This window comes from Pholis gunnellus (genome assembly GCF_910591455.1).
Source record: "Pholis gunnellus genome assembly, chromosome: 13".
NCBI lineage: Eukaryota > Metazoa > Chordata > Actinopteri > Perciformes > Pholidae > Pholis > Pholis gunnellus.
The window spans coordinates 22,849,314-22,867,766 of record NC_136540.1 but is presented as its reverse complement, the minus strand read 5'-3'; the positions used below and the strand labels follow the sequence as shown (position 1 = coordinate 22,867,766).

Genomic DNA, 18,453 nt, shown 5'->3' with positions numbered 1-18,453 from the left:
CGCTCAGAATGACGCCACGGCTTCCTGTTTTCAGTCAAATTTTAACAGATGCTGCAAACAGCTGCCTGGACCTGCGTTTGATGTGATTAATGTGAATAAGTCTGGTGCATGGGTATTTAATTAACATTTAACAGTCCAGTAGATGCTGTTCATTGGGATGACCTGTGACGAAAGGTCGACTCTGAAGGAGCGTTGACTGCCTCTGCGTGGCTGACCTGACATTTCAGCCTGATGATGTGGAAGTAAAACTCAAAATGAATTTCTGAGTTAAAAAGATCGAAGTAGCAAAGATCTCACCCTCCAAGTAGCTTTCAAGCCTCAGTAATCTTCAAGCAACACAAAGCCTGGAGTTCTATATGTTCTTCACAGGCCTTTACGAAAGCATCTTTATTCTTTTATACCACTCATGTATTTATTAAAAGGATAGCGTTATACACTCAGACGCTTTAAAGTGTTTGCAAACCAAATGTTATTGCACTTTTGTTTATATAGCAGTACTTTTAAAATAAAAGTGCGCAATACACTACTTTTGAATTCATTATTGAACTTTGCCATAACAATGCGATTAATCTCGATTAAAAATTGTAATCGTTGCCCAGCACTACTAATAATGGCATAAAGGAGGAAAGCACTTTATTTATAGCCTATTAAGTGCTGCAGAAGAGATTTTTTATTTTTTGTCTTTTTTGGCTGCACAACTGGAAAACGTTTTTTATATATATTTTGGATATTGAATATACTGTTACTGTATATTGGCATTTTAGCAGAACGTTTTTTATTCATTCATTTCATTATTTATTATTATTATTATTTATTTGGTGCAGAATACTGTTTTGTATTTAAACTAAGGTTTTATTACTGTTATTATGTTTAAATCAGTTCCAAGTTACACAAATGTTATAGGCTATGACAGAGATAAAATACATGGAGGAGATGAACGTTCCATCAGGCGTCGGGCTAGGGTCCAGTTTTTCCAAAACCCCCTTGAGGTGATGTATCTGGGCCCCCGGGAAGCTGTCGACCTGGACCAGGGGATAATGGAATCTGGGAATCCTAGACAGGTTTGAATCCCCCAACACCAAAACCAGTCTCTCTGGCTTCAACCACCAGGTGTGGATTTTTTGGAAGGATTTTGGATGTCTAGTTGGGCCCCGCAAGGGGGTGAGGGCAGCAAATGCCTGGGGGGCAGGCTGTTGACCGCAAGGGCCTGGCAGAGGACCCCCGGCCACCAGGGATTCCCTATTAGGCAATATTGCCTCGGGGGATGTGGGCCGGGCCACCAGCTCTCCCGTATCGGAGGGAGAGGAGGAAATGAGGTCCGACCCCTCTCTTGCCACGTTACTAAGGATCCCCCGCCCAACCCCAAGGTTCGCCCCGTCTGGCTCGGGGATGTCCCCGGCCACCAGGCAACTACCCTGTCCCGACGGGCTGGCCATCACTTCCTCCAATGGTCCTAAGTCAAACCTGGGATGCATGATATCCCCCACTGGAGAAGGCGGTGGAGATGCAACCGGTCGAGGCTCAACCAGCTCCCTGTCCTGCTCTGAATGGAACATGGGTCGCACCTCGCTAGTAGACCCAGCCGCCACGAGGGAGACCAGGAAGATAAATGCAATCCTATTGTATTATCATCTGTGAACACTAATTAAACGGGAACCTCACCCAAAAGTGTGAACCACCTGGAATCTCTTTGTTGTAGCGAGTAAGGAACAGGATCTTCTCCCGCACCCAGCCGAGTGGATATTTGCTGGAATCAGTCACTACAGGGTCTTTACTCAGTCAACCAAAGGCTAACTTGCTAATTAGATCTCAGGCTACCTGCTGTGTTTGCCCTTGAGGAAGGCAGCGGTTTAATACCAGGGAGTTACTGCAGATTTTTGGGCAATGAATATGTGTTTGACTCTGTAAGTGTGTGTCGATGCATGAATGGCTTCCTGCATAGATGCATGTATAGCACTGCAAACTTCAACCGTAAACAATAGTTGAATCAGCACCTCTCTGAAAGTTTGAACAAAAACTAGACATTGATATCTGGTAGATCTGTTTTAGTGGATTGTAATAGATTATATAGTACCTAACAAGGTGACCAGGGAGTCGAAACTAACAGTAAAAGTTGCTTATTGGAGGACATCTGTAATAAAACTGGGAGATGATGAACAGGAGTGAAGAGGAGAAAAACATGATGTGCAACATTCATTGAAATAGCTTCTGTCAAAAGCTAAATTATAGTGTTGTAATTATAATGTTTTTGCCACTTTGGTGAAACACCACCTGTACTGTCAGACTAATGTAGGCTACTTTAAAACACATACAAAACTAAGTTACAGCAATAAATGATGCACAACTCTATGCTTGTATGTCTCCATTCTGGAATGGAATCTTGGATCTAGAATTCTAGCACCCATCATGTGTGTTCACTAGGGTTGGGTATCGTTTGGGTTTTTTCCGATACCGGTGCTAAACCGATACTTTAAAAACGATACCGGTGCCTAAACGGTGCCTGAAACGATACTTTTATTTTTTTTAAAAGCACAAAACGACGATTAACAACATTAAAGAAAGGCTATTTTTTATTGCCATGGCACATTTTTTTCTTCAAATTGAACAATATATTAACTGTTTAAAGTATACTATAAATATAAATAAATACAAAATACTTGGCTTCAAACTACAGCTTCAAACTTTTTAACTTCAAACTATGAACAATATATTAACTGTTAACAACAGTTTACAGTATACATAAATAAATACAAAACACACACACACACACTCTGTACACACACTTCAGCTTCAAACTTCAGCAATTCTTTTGCAGAAATATGAGCATATTTGCCTTCTCTGGCAAAATACGACACCTCTCCTGACTAATTGCATGTCCTGCACAGGAGAAAACCCTCTCAGATGGTGTCGATGAGGCCTGTACACACAGGTATGTGTCTGAAAGTGCAGACAATATGGGGAGGTTGTCCCGCTTCATCCACCACCAGGCTGCAGGGTCTTGTCCTGATGGGATTGAAGGCAGACTTTTGTAGATCTCAATCTCTTTCTGGACCTGTTCAGCGATGGAGAGGGCACTGCCTTTAGTGGTCGTTGCCTGAAGAATTTCTCGGTCCTCATCCTTGAACAGCTCCTCTAGGGCTGACTTCTTGGCACGCTTGGCACGAAAAATACATAGACGTAGTGTTTAGACAAACATGCTTCAAAAGAAATACATTCATTTGAGATGTTTCATGATTATAGACTTACATGTTTCTCTGCCTTGTCCTCCGATCCATCTTCCTCAATGTCTTGAAGGCCCTCCATTGGAAGCTGTAGACACAATTTTGCACATATAAATAGCAATACTTCATCATAGAAACTGTAATATGGCACACATGGGAAACAAGAATGAGCATAAAATACCTGTTCTGTTGCACTGCCAACTGCTGCTTTCTCCAACCTGTCCCAGGCATCAGCAACACCACACACAAGTCTGCCCTTGAAGCGAGGGTCCATCAAAGTGGCCTCCTGGAGGAAGTTCTGAATGTCTTCATCCTGTAATGAAAACATGACAAACTATTTCGTGTCCAACTGTAAAAATTATATGGTTTGCCCTCTTTCTTTGTAAGCAATAAGCATAGGCTCTGAATGGAAATGGAAAATACCTGGTATCGTTTTTTCAGATCTCCCCAGACCTTCTCTTTAACAGCACTGGTAAACGGAGTGTCCTCTTCAGCCACCTTGAAATGCACCTCCAGCTTAGTCAGGATGGGGAGAATTTGGCCACATGTGGGAGACTTCTCACTGGATACACAGAGGGTTGAGGTGTACAACAACTTCATGATGTTGACAAACTCCTCTGCTTTCTGGAAGTCGTCACCAGTGAGCCTTTCCAGTCTGGGGTTAAAAAGAAGATATGAAGATAAGAATTAAATATCAACTATTATTATGTTGTTACTCATTGTTTAACAACTGATCTTCTTATCCATCAACTCACCTGTCTTTCTCCATCGGCTTCCTGAGTCGTTGGTCAAGTGATGCTGCCTGGATGGCCGGGTACTGCTCCAAAAACCTCTCCACCATCAGGAAAAGGGAGTTCCACCGTGTTCTGACATCCAGAATCACGTTGTGTTGTGGCAGATCTGAAACACAAATATACATTTTGATTTACAATCTACACTGCTGAAGATATTTGAAACAAACATATTTTTTAGATTCATAAGGCTACGCTACTTAACTTACCGAGAAGTCGCTGCTTCTCCTGCAGAACGGTTTTGGCCATGGTGGACCTCTTCAGCCACACCACGACAGCTCGAAGTTTGGCACACCACTTCGTAATGGCACTGATGCTGTAAACCTTCTGTGCTGCCAGGTTTAGGGTATGGGCGAAGCACCCCACCTTTAAAAATGTCAATGTCTTCAGTGCGACATCCATATTGCTGGCGTTGTCTACTGTGGCAGCTACAACTTTCGTGTTCAGAGAGAATTCCACCAGAATGCTATTTATCTCATCTGCCACCACCAAGCCTGTCTGTGACTCATACACAGCTTTGGTGTTTAGCACCTTCTGCTTAATGTGGCCATGACTGGTGTAGTGTACAGTAACTGTTAAATAGTGGTCCTGTGCCACACTGGTCCACCCATCGCATGTAATAGCAGCCTGATTAATTTGTGCTAACTCCTGAATAACATTCTGTTTCTCAACAGAGTACCATGCAGGAATTAGTGTATTGGACAGATCATCCCTGGATGGGGGTCGGTAGTGAGGATTGAGGGCAGTGGTCATCTCTCTGTATAAAATAAATTTGAGGATATGTATTAGTCTTTTTGACGAATTGTCTTAATGGAACAGATTTTATACAAATATTGTTTTCACATCACTTTTTTTTACCTGAACCATGGAGATTCCACAGTGGAAAAAGAATGCAGTCCCTTGACCACAAATTTGGTCACAGACCTGTGGAGTTCCTCCTCCGGGTCCAAACCTGACCTGGGCCGAATGAGCCGCTTTATGAACGGGTCCAAAACGGAACCGGGCCGAATGAGCCGCTTTATGAACGGGTCCAAAACGGAACCGGGCCGAATGAGCCGCTTTATGAACGGGTCCAAATCGGACCCGGGCCGAATGAGCCGCTTCATGCGCAGATACGGGCCGGATATATGCCGGATCTGGTCTGGATCTTTGACGCGTATCCATTCCGGATCCGGCGCGCTGTGCAAGTAGACCCCGGAACAGACCCGTTTTGCGGATCTGTTCCGGGGTTTATGATACCTCCAGGGCGGATCCGCAGCGGGGTCCGTTTGCTATCTGGGTTCTCTGTTGTTAAAGGAGCCGTCTTTGCCAATGTGAATGGGGTCACTGTTGAAGCTGGAGAGCCAAAAATAATGTTAAATATTTTACAGGCAACAGAAGCATCACTGCACATGCCATCGCTAGTTTCATTAACACTGACTTGCTATGATAGCGTCAGGTAGCCTACCGTTTGCTAGTAGCTAGCTAGCTAACTTAAACATGGTTATAATGCCTAATTTATCATTTGTTATTAGGCCTACTTTTATAAATGCAAGATTTGCAATCAACGTTACATTACTAACCTGAGGTAAGGCTGCTGTTGTCATCATCATCGGTCTCCACTTTTTCAGGGTTGGGACCAGTCTCCCCATCGCCGGGGCGACCCACACTGCCCGCTGATGTGCTGGGCATGGGCTCACGCTCACGCAGGCAGTCGAACACGGTGCATGCCTCCGCTTTCAAGTGGATGTTATGCGTTGCCAGATGTTTCATAAGATTTGACGTGTTCCCCGCTTTACACGCAATTGTTTTGTTGCATTTGCTGCACGTTGCGCTGTTCGAATCTTTTTTTGCGAAATACAGCCAAACTTTCGACCGTTTACCTTTCGGCATTTTCAATGTTAAAAGGTTGATGGCTAGCTAGCTACTGTAACTATACAAACGTAGCTACCGTTACCTGCTGCCTGCCAGGGCGGAGTCATCAGAGTAGTGTAAAAAAATATATTTCTTATATATATTAATTATATATATCCTATAATTAAATATATTAACTCAATATATTTTTTATAATAAATAAAAGTATTTTCAAAATAGTATTTCAATCGGCTCAGGGGCTCAGGCACCGAAATCTGCGTTGCGTTTCGGTCCGGTAGATACCGGTCGTATAGGTACCGGTTCCATATTGGCACCGAGTTTCGATACCCAACCCTAGTGTTCACATTATCTCTCTTGACTCAAAAGACCTGTTGTTATGAGACAATTCCCAGATAGCAAACGGACCCCGCTGCGGATCCGCCCTGGAGGTATCATAAACCCCGGAACAGATCCGCAAAACGTGTCTGTATCGGAGTCTACTTGCACAGCGCGCCGGATCCGGAATGGATACGCGTCAAAGATCCAGACCAGATCCGGCATATATCCGGCCCGTATCTGCTCATGAAGCGGCTCATTCGGCCCGGGTCCGATTTGGACCCGTTCATAAAGCGGCTCATTCGGCCCGGTTCCGATTTGGACCCGTTCATAAAGCGGCTCATTCGGCCCGGTTCCGTTTTGGACCCGTTCATAAAGCGGCTCATTCGGCCCGGGTCAGGTTTGGACCCATTCATGAAGCGGATCCCTTACTCAAAAACTACAGAAATATCTCAAATCAAGCTGACCAACATCTAATTTGCTCTATAAAAGTGTGTATACTCCTTGAATTTATTCACGACATAGAATCTGGAGAACATAAATGCATTCTTTGTGGAAATGGAAAGAAAGAAATGTAACCATAGATATCAGAAACCGTTTTTTATTAAAAGACATCCATTTACAAGGATTTTTATGTACACTATCACACACACTTAGGTTTGTTCAGTGTTGACAGTGGCACGCCGCCTGGAGCTTCCCCGGTCTGCTGCCAGGTTGAACCACCTCATTGAGTGTTTCAGAATGTCATTGTCTGTGGCTTCGCGGGTAAAATGATTCTTTCTGACGGCATCTGTAATCACAAGCAGATACAAAATCTCATGAACCCTCAGTGCAACATATAGCAGACATGCAGTCTAAAAGCTAGTGGCATTGAAAAGGTTTGCTATGCTATATTCAGAGCTAATGTATCATATAACTATAATCTATGTAAAGATACAGTCGAGTAATACCTGAGCAGAGAATGAAATTGCTGTTCAAATATTGAATTTAGCACCGTTAAAAAGGAGAAGATCTGGGAAACATGCTAATTTGTAAGTTTGAACACGACCTACGACCTCTGGGTGACTTAAAATTGTTTTCATTAAATATTAGTTACTTACGCAGGCGCAAAGTCTTTGACGTCATTTGACGTCATACATTTTCATCTAACAGGGTATTATCCAGTGTTAATTACATACAATAGTTGATTTTAATCAGATTTGATAGAGATGCTTAATAAAACTCACCACTCTTCTTCAGCTGAGAGTTGGAGGGATTTTGAAGCTGTTGTTCAAAAAGCTCCACTTCCTCCATTGACGTAAATGGAAACTGCACTGGGTCGTCAGTAGGGTTGGGTACCGAAACTCGGTGCCAATATGGAACCGGTACCTATACGACCGGTATCTACCGGACCGAAACGCAACGCAGATTTCGGTGCCTGAGCCCCTGAGCCGATTGAAATACTATTTTGAAAATACTTTTATTTATTATAAAAAATATATTGAGTTAATATATTTAATTATAGGATATATATAATTAATATATATAAGAAATATATTTTTTTACACTACTCTGATGACTCCGCCCTGGCAGGCAGCAGGTAACGGTAGCTACGTTTGTATAGCTACAGTAGCTAGCTAGCCATCAACCTTTTAACATTGAAAATGCCGAAAGGTAAACGGTCGAAAGTTTGGCTGTATTTCGCAAAAAAAGATTCGAACAGCGCAACGTGCAGCAAATGCAACAAAACAATTGCGTGTAAAGCGGGGAACACGTCAAATCTTATGAAACATCTGGCAACGCATAACATCCACTTGAAAGCGGAGGCATGCACCGTGTTCGACTGCCTGCGTGAGCGTGAGCCCATGCCCAGCACATCAGCGGGCAGTGTGGGTCGCCCCGGCGATGGGGAGACTGGTCCCAACCCTGAAAAAGTGGAGACCGATGATGATGACAACAGCAGCCTTACCTCAGGTTAGTAATGTAACGTTGATTGCAAATCTTGCATTTATAAAAGTAGGCCTAATAACAAATGATAAATTAGGCATTATAACCATGTTTAAGTTAGCTAGCTAGCTACTAGCAAACGGTAGGCTACCTGACGCTATCATAGCAAGTCAGTGTTAATGAAACTAGCGATGGCATGTGCAGTGATGCTTCTGTTGCCTGTAAAATATTTAACATTATTTTTGGCTCTCCAGCTTCAACAGTGACCCCATTCACATTGGCAAAGACGGCTCCTTTAACAACAGAGAACCCAGATAGCAAACGGACCCCGCTGCGGATCCGCCCTGGAGGTATCATAAACCCCGGAACAGATCCGCAAAACGGGTCTGTTCCGGGGTCTACTTGCACAGCGCGCCGGATCCGGAATGGATACGCGTCAAAGATCCAGACCAGATCCGGCATATATCCGGCCCGTATCTGCGCATGAAGCGGCTCATTCGGCCCGGGTCCGATTTGGACCCGTTCATAAAGCGGCTCATTCGGCCCGGTTCCGTTTTGGACCCGTTCATAAAGCGGCTCATTCGGCCCGGTTCCGTTTTGGACCCGTTCATAAAGCGGCTCATTCGGCCCGGTTCCGTTTTGGACCCGTTCATAAAGCGGCTCATTCGGCCCAGGTCAGGTTTGGACCCGGAGGAGGAACTCCACAGGTCTGTGACCAAATTTGTGGTCAAGGGACTGCATTCTTTTTCCACTGTGGAATCTCCATGGTTCAGGTAAAAAAAAGTGATGTGAAAACAATATTTGTATAAAATCTGTTCCATTAAGACAATTCGTCAAAAAGACTAATACATATCCTCAAATTTATTTTATACAGAGAGATGACCACTGCCCTCAATCCTCGCTACCGACCCCCATCCAGGGATGATCTGTCCAATACACTAATTCCTGCATGGTACTCTGTTGAGAAACAGAATGTTATTCAGGAGTTAGCACAAATTAATCAGGCTGCTATTACATGCGATGGGTGGACCAGTGTGGCACAGGACCACTATTTAACAGTTACTGTACACTACACCAGTCATGGCCACATTAAGCAGAAGGTGCTAAACACCAAAGCTGTGTATGAGTCACAGACAGGCTTGGTGGTGGCAGATGAGATAAATAGCATTCTGGTGGAATTCTCTCTGAACACGAAAGTTGTAGCTGCCACAGTAGACAACGCCAGCAATATGGATGTCGCACTGAAGACATTGACATTTTTAAAGGTGGGGTGCTTCGCCCATACCCTAAACCTGGCAGCACAGAAGGTTTACAGCATCAGTGCCATTACGAAGTGGTGTGCCAAACTTCGAGCTGTCGTGGTGTGGCTGAAGAGGTCCACCATGGCCAAAACCGTTCTGCAGGAGAAGCAGCGACTTCTCGGTAAGTTAAGTAGCGTAGCCTTATGAATCTAAAAAATATGTTTGTTTCAAATATCTTCAGCAGTGTAGATTGTAAATCAAAATGTATATTTGTGTTTCAGATCTGCCACAACACAACGTGATTCTGGATGTCAGAACACGGTGGAACTCCCTTTTCCTGATGGTGGAGAGGTTTTTGGAGCAGTACCCGGCCATCCAGGCAGCATCACTTGACCAACGACTCAGGAAGCCGATGGAGAAAGACAGGTGAGTTGATGGATAAGAAGATCAGTTGTTAAACAATGAGTAACAACATAATAATAGTTGATATTTAATTCTTATCTTCATATCTTCTTTTTAACCCCAGACTGGAAAGGCTCACTGGTGACGACTTCCAGAAAGCAGAGGAGTTTGTCAACATCATGAAGTTGTTGTACACCTCAACCCTCTGTGTATCCAGTGAGAAGTCTCCCACATGTGGCCAAATTCTCCCCATCCTGACTAAGCTGGAGGTGCATTTCAAGGTGGCTGAAGAGGACACTCCGTTTACCAGTGCTGTTAAAGAGAAGGTCTGGGGAGATCTGAAAAAACGATACCAGGTATTTTCCATTTCCATTCAGAGCCTATGCTTATTGCTTACAAAGAAAGAGGGCAAACCATATAATTTTTACAGTTGGACACGAAATAGTTTGTCATGTTTTCATTACAGGATGAAGACATTCAGAACTTCCTCCAGGAGGCCACTTTGATGGACCCTCGCTTCAAGGGCAGACTTGTGTGTGGTGTTGCTGATGCCTGGGACAGGTTGGAGAAAGCAGCAGTTGGCAGTGCAACAGAACAGGTATTTTATGCTCATTCTTGTTTCCCATGTGTGCCATATTACAGTTTCTATGATGAAGTATTGCTATTTATATGTGCAAAATTGTGTCTACAGCTTCCAATGGAGGGCCTTCAAGACATTGAGGAAGATGGATCGGAGGACAAGGCAGAGAAACATGTAAGTCTATAATCATGAAACATCTCAAATGAATGTATTTCTTTTGAAGCATGTTTGTCTAAACACTACGTCTATGTATTTTTCGTGCCAAGCGTGCCAAGAAGTCAGCCCTAGAGGAGCTGTTCAAGGATGAGGACCGAGAAATTCTTCAGGCAACGACCACTAAAGGCAGTGCCCTCTCCATCGCTGAACAGGTCCAGAAAGAGATTGAGATCTACAAAAGTCTGCCTTCAATCCCATCAGGACAAGACCCTGCAGCCTGGTGGTGGATGAAGCGGGACAACCTCCCCATATTGTCTGCACTTTCAGACACATACCTGTGTGTACAGGCCTCATCGACACCATCTGAGAGGGTTTTCTCCTGTGCAGGACATGCAATTAGTCAGGAGAGGTGTCGTATTTTGCCAGAGAAGGCAAATATGCTCATATTTCTGCAAAAGAATTGCTGAAGTTTGAAGCTGAAGTGTGTGTACAGAGTGTGTGTGTGTGTGTTTTGTATTTATTTATGTATACTGTAAACTGTTGTTAACAGTTAATATATTGTTCATAGTTTGAAGTTAAAAAGTTTGAAGCTGTAGTTTGAAGCCAAGTATTTTGTATTTATTTATATTTATAGTATACTTTAAACAGTTAATATATTGTTCAATTTGAAGAAAAAAATGTGCCATGGCAATAAAAAATAGCCTTTCTTTAATGTTGTTAATCGTCGTTTTGTGCTTTAAAAAAAAATAAAAGTATCGTTTCAGGCACCGTTTAGGCACCGGTATCGTTTTTAAAGTATCGGTTTAGCACCGGTATCGGAAAAAACCCAAACGATACCCAACCCTAGTCGTCAGTCACTTCCACTTCTTGGTCAGTTGTGTGTTGCTTACTGGCGAGATGGTTCACTCTGGCAATCAATTGGTCTAGCTGGTGTTTAATGTTCTGCATTAAAGTCATCATATGGGGTTGAGCAGCTGTTAAAAAAACATTAGAATAAGGTTAATAAATTAATTATGACAGATTTCACTTAATATGGAAACATACATTTGTATACAATTCCAGTAATGCAATCCTAATAAATCATATTGACTTGGATTTAATGTTGCAGTGTGTGTTGCATGTAATATATGTGGTATACAACATTAACATTAACAATTGTTAACATTTTATAAAGTGAAATGATTAAAAGGTTCAATTTGAATCCCATAGTGGTTTGAGTTATTACTCACCACAGCAGGTGATGGTGTCTGATCCACCCCTTCCCCCTCGCCAAGTAGGTCTGTGCCCCTGGCTTCTAGAAGGTGTTTGCTCTCCTTCTGGTCTTCCACTGTCCAATTGTGGAGTTGATGGAGTAAGTGGAAGAGGTGGCGGGGCAACAGTTGGAGGGGCAACTGTGCCGCTAGTGGTTGGACCGCTGGCTTTTTTGGGGGGGGGGTTTCCTTCTCACTGTCAGAGTCAGAGTCCCCGCAGAAATGGCTATAAAGTGAGTTATAAAAATACTCATTTGATACTAATAATGAAAAAGGTATACGCATTACTCACATCGCCACTGGCTTTCTTCTCTTTCTAGGAATCGCCTCTTCTTCCGCTTCTGACTGTAGCTCAGATGTGTTGACAGACAGAGATTTCTTCAACCGTCGTCTTGCCTCCAAGTAATTATCTAAAAATTAAGTCAAATTAACAGAATGAAAAACACAGCACAGAATTATATTATTTTCCACGTATATAACATAACAAGGTAAATGATCTTCGATATCCGATGGAAACTGCCAATTGTTATTAGAATAAGAATATTAAGATAATTAGCATACCGCATGATCTACTTTTTCTGGCGTCATGTCTGCCAGTCAGTTCCAAGTTCCTCTGCATTGTTCACAGCCTTGTCCACTCTGTCGTCACTCTCGTATTTAGGCCAAAAACAGAACCATCACTATACCAGCTTTGTGGCACCACTGCTACTGTTTTGTTGAACTCTATCAAGTGAAACATCCTGAAAGAAACAAACATGGGGCAAAACTGCACCATCAGGGAAGTCAGTGTAGTTAGGCGGAAATAGAGGAATTTGTCACAGAATATGGAGGCAAATAATGACTAAACTACTGCCAAATCAAATGTACCTATGCACAGCATGCTAAGGTGACTCAAACACAAAAAGATCTGCATGCAACTTTACCATTACACCCCCCCCCCCCCCCCCCTCCCCCATACACACACACGAGGAACAGAAAATGGCCGTCATTTGATTTAAATTACATATAGTGTGTTTTAATTTATAAACAATTGTTTAAAACAGTGGTTGGCTCCTCTAGTGTCTTTGTTTAACACTAAAAAGAAACAATACACTATACAAAAAGGAACCTTACACAAACATTTGATAGAACAATGTAAACGTGATTCTCTACCTTTCTACACTAGCAGATAACACATGTTTAACCATTATCTCACACACCTTCGATTTAATGCTATGACCTAAAACGAATACATCACGTTTCTACAATTTCACTCTAAAAATCATGCTTTTAAACATATTTTAAAAAGGAAAGAAAGAGAACTTACCAAATCAGTGACCAAACAAAGGCTGGCCTCGTGGTTGATAAGCTGCTCACTCAGGTTTGTCTGCGTTCGGGAGGAAATGCCCCAGGTGAGCGTCCCACCCCCTTTTATTACGCCCTTATGTGGGTCCTAATGGTGGCTGCTTAGCTGCCTGCAGTTTGAACTGCTGTTTAACGGTGCGCGATCGGTAGGCGGGGCGTATCCGGTGCGCATGGCCGAACCGGGTGCGACAGTATGCGTTCGGTGTGCGGATCCGCCCGGTGTCCGTAGCGAATCCACTGTTTAACGGTGCGCGATCGGTAGGCGGGGCGTATCCGGCGCGCATGGCCGAACCGGGTGCGACAGTACGGCGGACCTGCGGCGGATTACGGCGGATCCGCCCTGGAGTCTGCTATCTGGGAAGTCAACAAAAAAACTCTCTTACTAAGAAAATCAAGATGAGCGACTGGGGCAAATCTTCACACATGTCAAACTCAGTGTTTAATGAGCTCCGCCTGGAGGAGAAATTTTGCGACGCAGTCATCAAAGTGGAGGACGTATCGTTTGAAATCCACAGGGTCATCCTGTGTAAATGCAGCCCGTACTTCCTGTGAGTTATTTTTCTGACACCAGGGGGAATCTTGTGAATGTATATCCTTCAAATGTGCAGAAAGTAATAGTTAATGATCTGAAGTCTGAGAGACTAATCACAATATGTAATGAGTTACATAGGTTCATGTAGCATTTGTGATAAAAAAAGAAGATGAAGAAGATGTAAAATATTAGGTTGGTGAAAGGTAAATGAAGGTTCTTGCTGCCATTCAGTTGATTACAACTAAATATCAACCTCCATGATGTGAAATTTGGGAGTGTTTGGGAGTGTACATTGATTGCAGATTGCAGTTTTCTTTTAATTTAAGTTGGATTTAAGTTGGATTTGAACTCTACAGTAGTCATCTGTTCCATTGTGCTTTTAAGTAGTTTAGTATTATGTAGTAGCATTGAGTATTTTGTGTCTTTAGAAAGTGACTTAATTCATTAAAAAAGGTAATTAAACACACTTGAGATGGTCGATTCAACAGAGAGAAGAAGCTGTTCACAGCTGCAAGAAAATGAAATGAATTGTAGATGGTGGTGAAACAATTCCAGAGAGATCACAAAAGAAAACCAAAATAAGATACAAAATGTAATATTACATATTTGTGACATTTATTTGGCAGTGCTAGTTAGACTCTTTGATTTTGTGTATGCTTACTTAAAAACATTATTATTGTTATCAATGTGAAGATGAGAAGAAACATCTGAAGTCAGTTTTTTTAACCCTCTGCTGTGTGTTCATCCTGACCCGCAGCGCTCTCTTCAGACACACGCGACCTACAGACAGAAAGGTCTTCGACATACCCGGCCTGTCTCCTCACGTGATGCAGCTCATCATTGAGTTTGCATACATGCTGCTGGCAGCCGATCAGCTCAACATAATGGGCATGGTGCAAACTTGCTGCGACTTCCTGGGGGAGCAGCTATGCCCAGAGAACTGCATCGGCATCTTTCAGTTCACCAGCATCTGCTTCGCCACCGAACTGCAGAACAAGGCCTACCGCTACATCATTGATCACTTTGAGAAGGTTGTTTTCTCTGAAGAGTTCCTGCAGCTCTCCGTGCAGCAACTCAACGATATCCTCGGTAGAAACGACCTCAATGTGAGAAAAGAGAGCACTGCGTATGAGGCCATCCTTCGCTGGATCGCCCACGTACCCGAAGAACGAAAAGCACACATCGCAGTACTCTTGTCTAAGGTAGGATAACCTTCTGTCACCAGATATTGTTTAGACTTACATCTTCTGCATTTGGCTGATGGTGTTATCCTGATTGCAGGACAGTTAATTAAATCACCTGAGTCAAATTAAGGTTAATCCCATGTCCAAGTCTAGTTTAAGGGGGCTTTCATTCAGTTTGTGTTCAGGTTTTTGCAAACAAACTTAGAGTTGTAAGCTTGAAGTCATATTGACTGCCTGGTAGCTTTTCTTGGTGACTGACATCCTACATCATTAGCACATGGAGCACCAAGAGAAAATGAGATTCCAGAGACTGACAGTAAGTGCTGCACCTTGATTTATCTACCTCCTCTAGTGTTACGAAGAGCTCGCAAAGAAATGAGTTGAGACTGCAATTTGTAGATCATCATGGTCATAACGTTTTACTATTTTTGAATTGTTTAAAAGGAAAACGATTCACACAACAACCAAACCGCACCGGTTGTTAAATATGCACCAGAGTTCGGTTCACAGCTTTCTCGGCAGCCCAAGCTGAACTAAACACGCAAATGCATCCCAGTTCGTTTGAATCACACCAGAACAGGTCAAGAGTGAAAGCACCCTATGTTTGGGAGGCTGAAATTGCTGTTTAACAGTAACTCAAGACTGAAACCAGATCAATTCTGTCTTAGATCAGCCAATAAACGTAGTTCCTGTTCTTTCAAATGTTAAAGCAATACATGATAGCATTGTGAAAGGAGACTGGTTATGCTCTCTATATGCTCTCTATATTCAATAAAAAAAGGGCAAATATTAGTCAGAGTTAAAATAATTGTAAAAAAAGCTACAGAGGTCTGGACACTGGACTCAAGTACAATCCTGTTTTCTCTGTGTAGGTTCGACTGGCCTTGATGAGTATGGACTACATGAGGATCAATGTGATGTCCAATGAGCTGGTGAAAAACAACAATGTGTGCTGGCTCTTCATCAGGGAAGCCATGTATCACTTGACAAACAGACGCTCTCATCTCTTCAACCATCTCGCCCGTCCTCGCCTGCCTAATGCCGTCCTGTTGGCCATTGGAGGCTGGAATATCAACAATTTAACAAACTCCATTGAGGCATACGATGTCCGTGCTGACTGCTGGTTCAAAGTGACATACCATCTCGAGCATCCTCGTGCCTATCACGGCACTGCCTTCCTCAACGGGAGCGTCTACTGTGTTGGTGGCTTTGACAGTGTGGAGCATTTCAACAGCATGAGCAGGTTTGACCTGAGAACACACACCTGGCATGAGGTGGCGTCCATGTACCACCGCTGCTGCTATGTGAGCGTCACTGTGCTGGACGAGTGCATCTATGCCATGGGAGGTTATGATGGGCACACACGACTCTGCACTGCAGAGCGCTACAGGCCCGAGACCAACCAGTGGAGTCTTATTGCACCAATGCAAGAGCATAGGAGCCATGCCAGCAGCACAACACTCCACAACAAGGTGGGTGAAGTGAAATAATATCTGGGAGTAATTCAAGAGTAACAGAGTAGCATGATAGGGACTGGAACATTGCTAATTTGATTTTCTACCTGTTTGAAACAAGACTGCAATGTTGTAAAAAGAACCAAATTATGAGATAAAAGTCAAGTTACACAATTAGTGGTTCTGTTTGACCTTTTGAGGTTGTGTTGAAGTAAATGGAATAATTGGCCAGAGGGTAGTATCATACTAAAGGTCTTCAGCAACCTAAAGGCTATGGGAAGATTTCATGATGTTGTGTGCATGGAAGTGATAAGAGATGTGTGTGGCACTATTACATACTGTAGTTCATTTGTATGGGGATGGTGTAAGTAGAAAGATCAACATGTTAAACATCTAACACATTTGACTACTTATTATATGCATGGCACTGACATAGACCTAGTTGATTAAATGTAATCACATTCTAAACAGTTTGATTATCTTAGGTTTGTAATAATGATAATAATTTAAAGAAATATTGGCATGATAATATAAAGTATTAGATTCTAGACCCTAATGGATTTTAAAGACCAATACCAATATTGATATTTGTAAGGTAAAAAAATAATCAGTTGTACGATTCTCAGCTGTAATTCACGAATCATCTTGCGATAGTGTAGAAATATATCAGTTTCATTTATAACCAGTTGAAGCCAAGAAAACTTTCTTGACGCAAAACCCCTCCCGTTAATGCCCCTCTGTTCTCCCCAGGTTTACATTTGTGGTGGTTTCAATGGGAACGAGTGCCTGCAAACGGCTGAATGTTACAGCCCAGAGACCAACCAGTGGACAATGATTGCCCTCATGAACTACCAGCGCAGTGCAATGGGCATCACTGCATATGCAGACCATGTCTATGCAGTAAGTACATAAAACAGTGGCTAACTGTGTGACGTATGAAGAGATTTGGTCAGCAGTTGGTTTTTTTTAGACTCAGAGAGTCAAAAAAGTTGAGTGCAAGTGTTCTTTTTTGCAAGGGCGTTGAGAAATTGGTTCAATCTCAAACGTTTTCACCTTCATTTCACTTTTCCTCCCAAAGGTCGGTGGCTTTGATGGCTCCACCCTTATGTGCAACGTAGAGGCCTACAACCCTCGGAACAACACCTGGCACGAAGTGTCCCCCATGTCAACTCCCCGCAGCAACTTCGGCATCGAAGTGCTCGATGATCGTCTCTTTGTTGTTGGGGGCTTCAGCGGCTTCACCACCTCCTATACCGTTGAGTACTACGACGCAACAACTGATAAGTGGACGAATGCTTGCAACATGGAGATTGCCCGCAGTGCCCTGAGCTGCTGTGTGGTGTCCAAGCTCCCCAACAGGGCCGAGTACGTTGTCCCCTGTGACGTCCAGTCGCTTTTACTTTTGGATGATGTGTCTATGGAGTCCTGAGCAGTGCCCTGTGCTGTCATCCACCCAGCAAGAGTTAAACATAAGATAATAAATGTCCTTGTGCATTAAACTGCTGTTACTCCATATATTTCTTTAACTTTGTTTGTGCAACTTATATGTTTTATGTTCTGTGAGGAGGAGGCTGTATCCGACCTGCAGACACAGGGTTGATCCAGAGTGCACCATTGAAACAATAACTCCTAAATACAATAACATTTCAGTCGTATTTCAATCACCTTGTTCTGTCAGTCTAGGAAATTGTAGGTAACATTAGCTAACCAAGTCCTGAAGAGATGGGAAATACTATAGTTGAATGGATGGTCCGAAGGGACGAATTGTTAGGGTTAGGATAGTCTATTGGTCAGGGGAAGTGCATGTAAAGCGTATGGGAATGAGCTAAACATGGGAAAAATGTTCCAATCATTGCAAATTATCTAACTAACATATTCAGAGATTAGACATGAGAGAGGCAGCTAACCTGAGAGATACCACACGTAAATGGGTTTCATGCTGCAAAATACTTAAGTAATTACATTAATACTTTGAAATTTAGTCACACACTAGTTGCTCCACAATTGATCTTGCAAATGCAAATAGGCTGATGGATTTTTTTCAATTCCAAAATTGAAAATTAGTTTTGAAAGTCATTGTTATTGATGAACAACTCTATCAGCCTCATTCAGTGATTTATAGTTCCAGTTTTTTGCTTTTGGGGCTTTGAAATTGTATTTTCCCTGTAAATATTCAGCTCACGCTGCGTGTCTGAATGTTTTG

The 18,453-nt window shown here is 42.8% G+C and overlaps 1 protein-coding gene across 1 annotated transcript; it reads left to right on the top strand.

Annotated features, from left to right (window-relative positions):
* Positions 1–13,476: 13,476 nt before the first annotated feature.
* On the top strand, positions 13,477–17,679 carry LOC306705257 (kelch-like protein 10; the record flags this gene model as incomplete). Its single annotated transcript, XM_079171964.1, has 5 exons — positions 13,477–13,628; positions 14,370–14,814; positions 15,669–16,268; positions 17,001–17,150; positions 17,329–17,679. 5 exons carry the CDS (start codon positions 13,477–13,479, stop codon positions 17,677–17,679), a joined length of 1,698 nt encoding a protein of 565 aa, XP_079028090.1.
* Between the last annotated feature and the right edge of the window lie 774 nt (positions 17,680–18,453).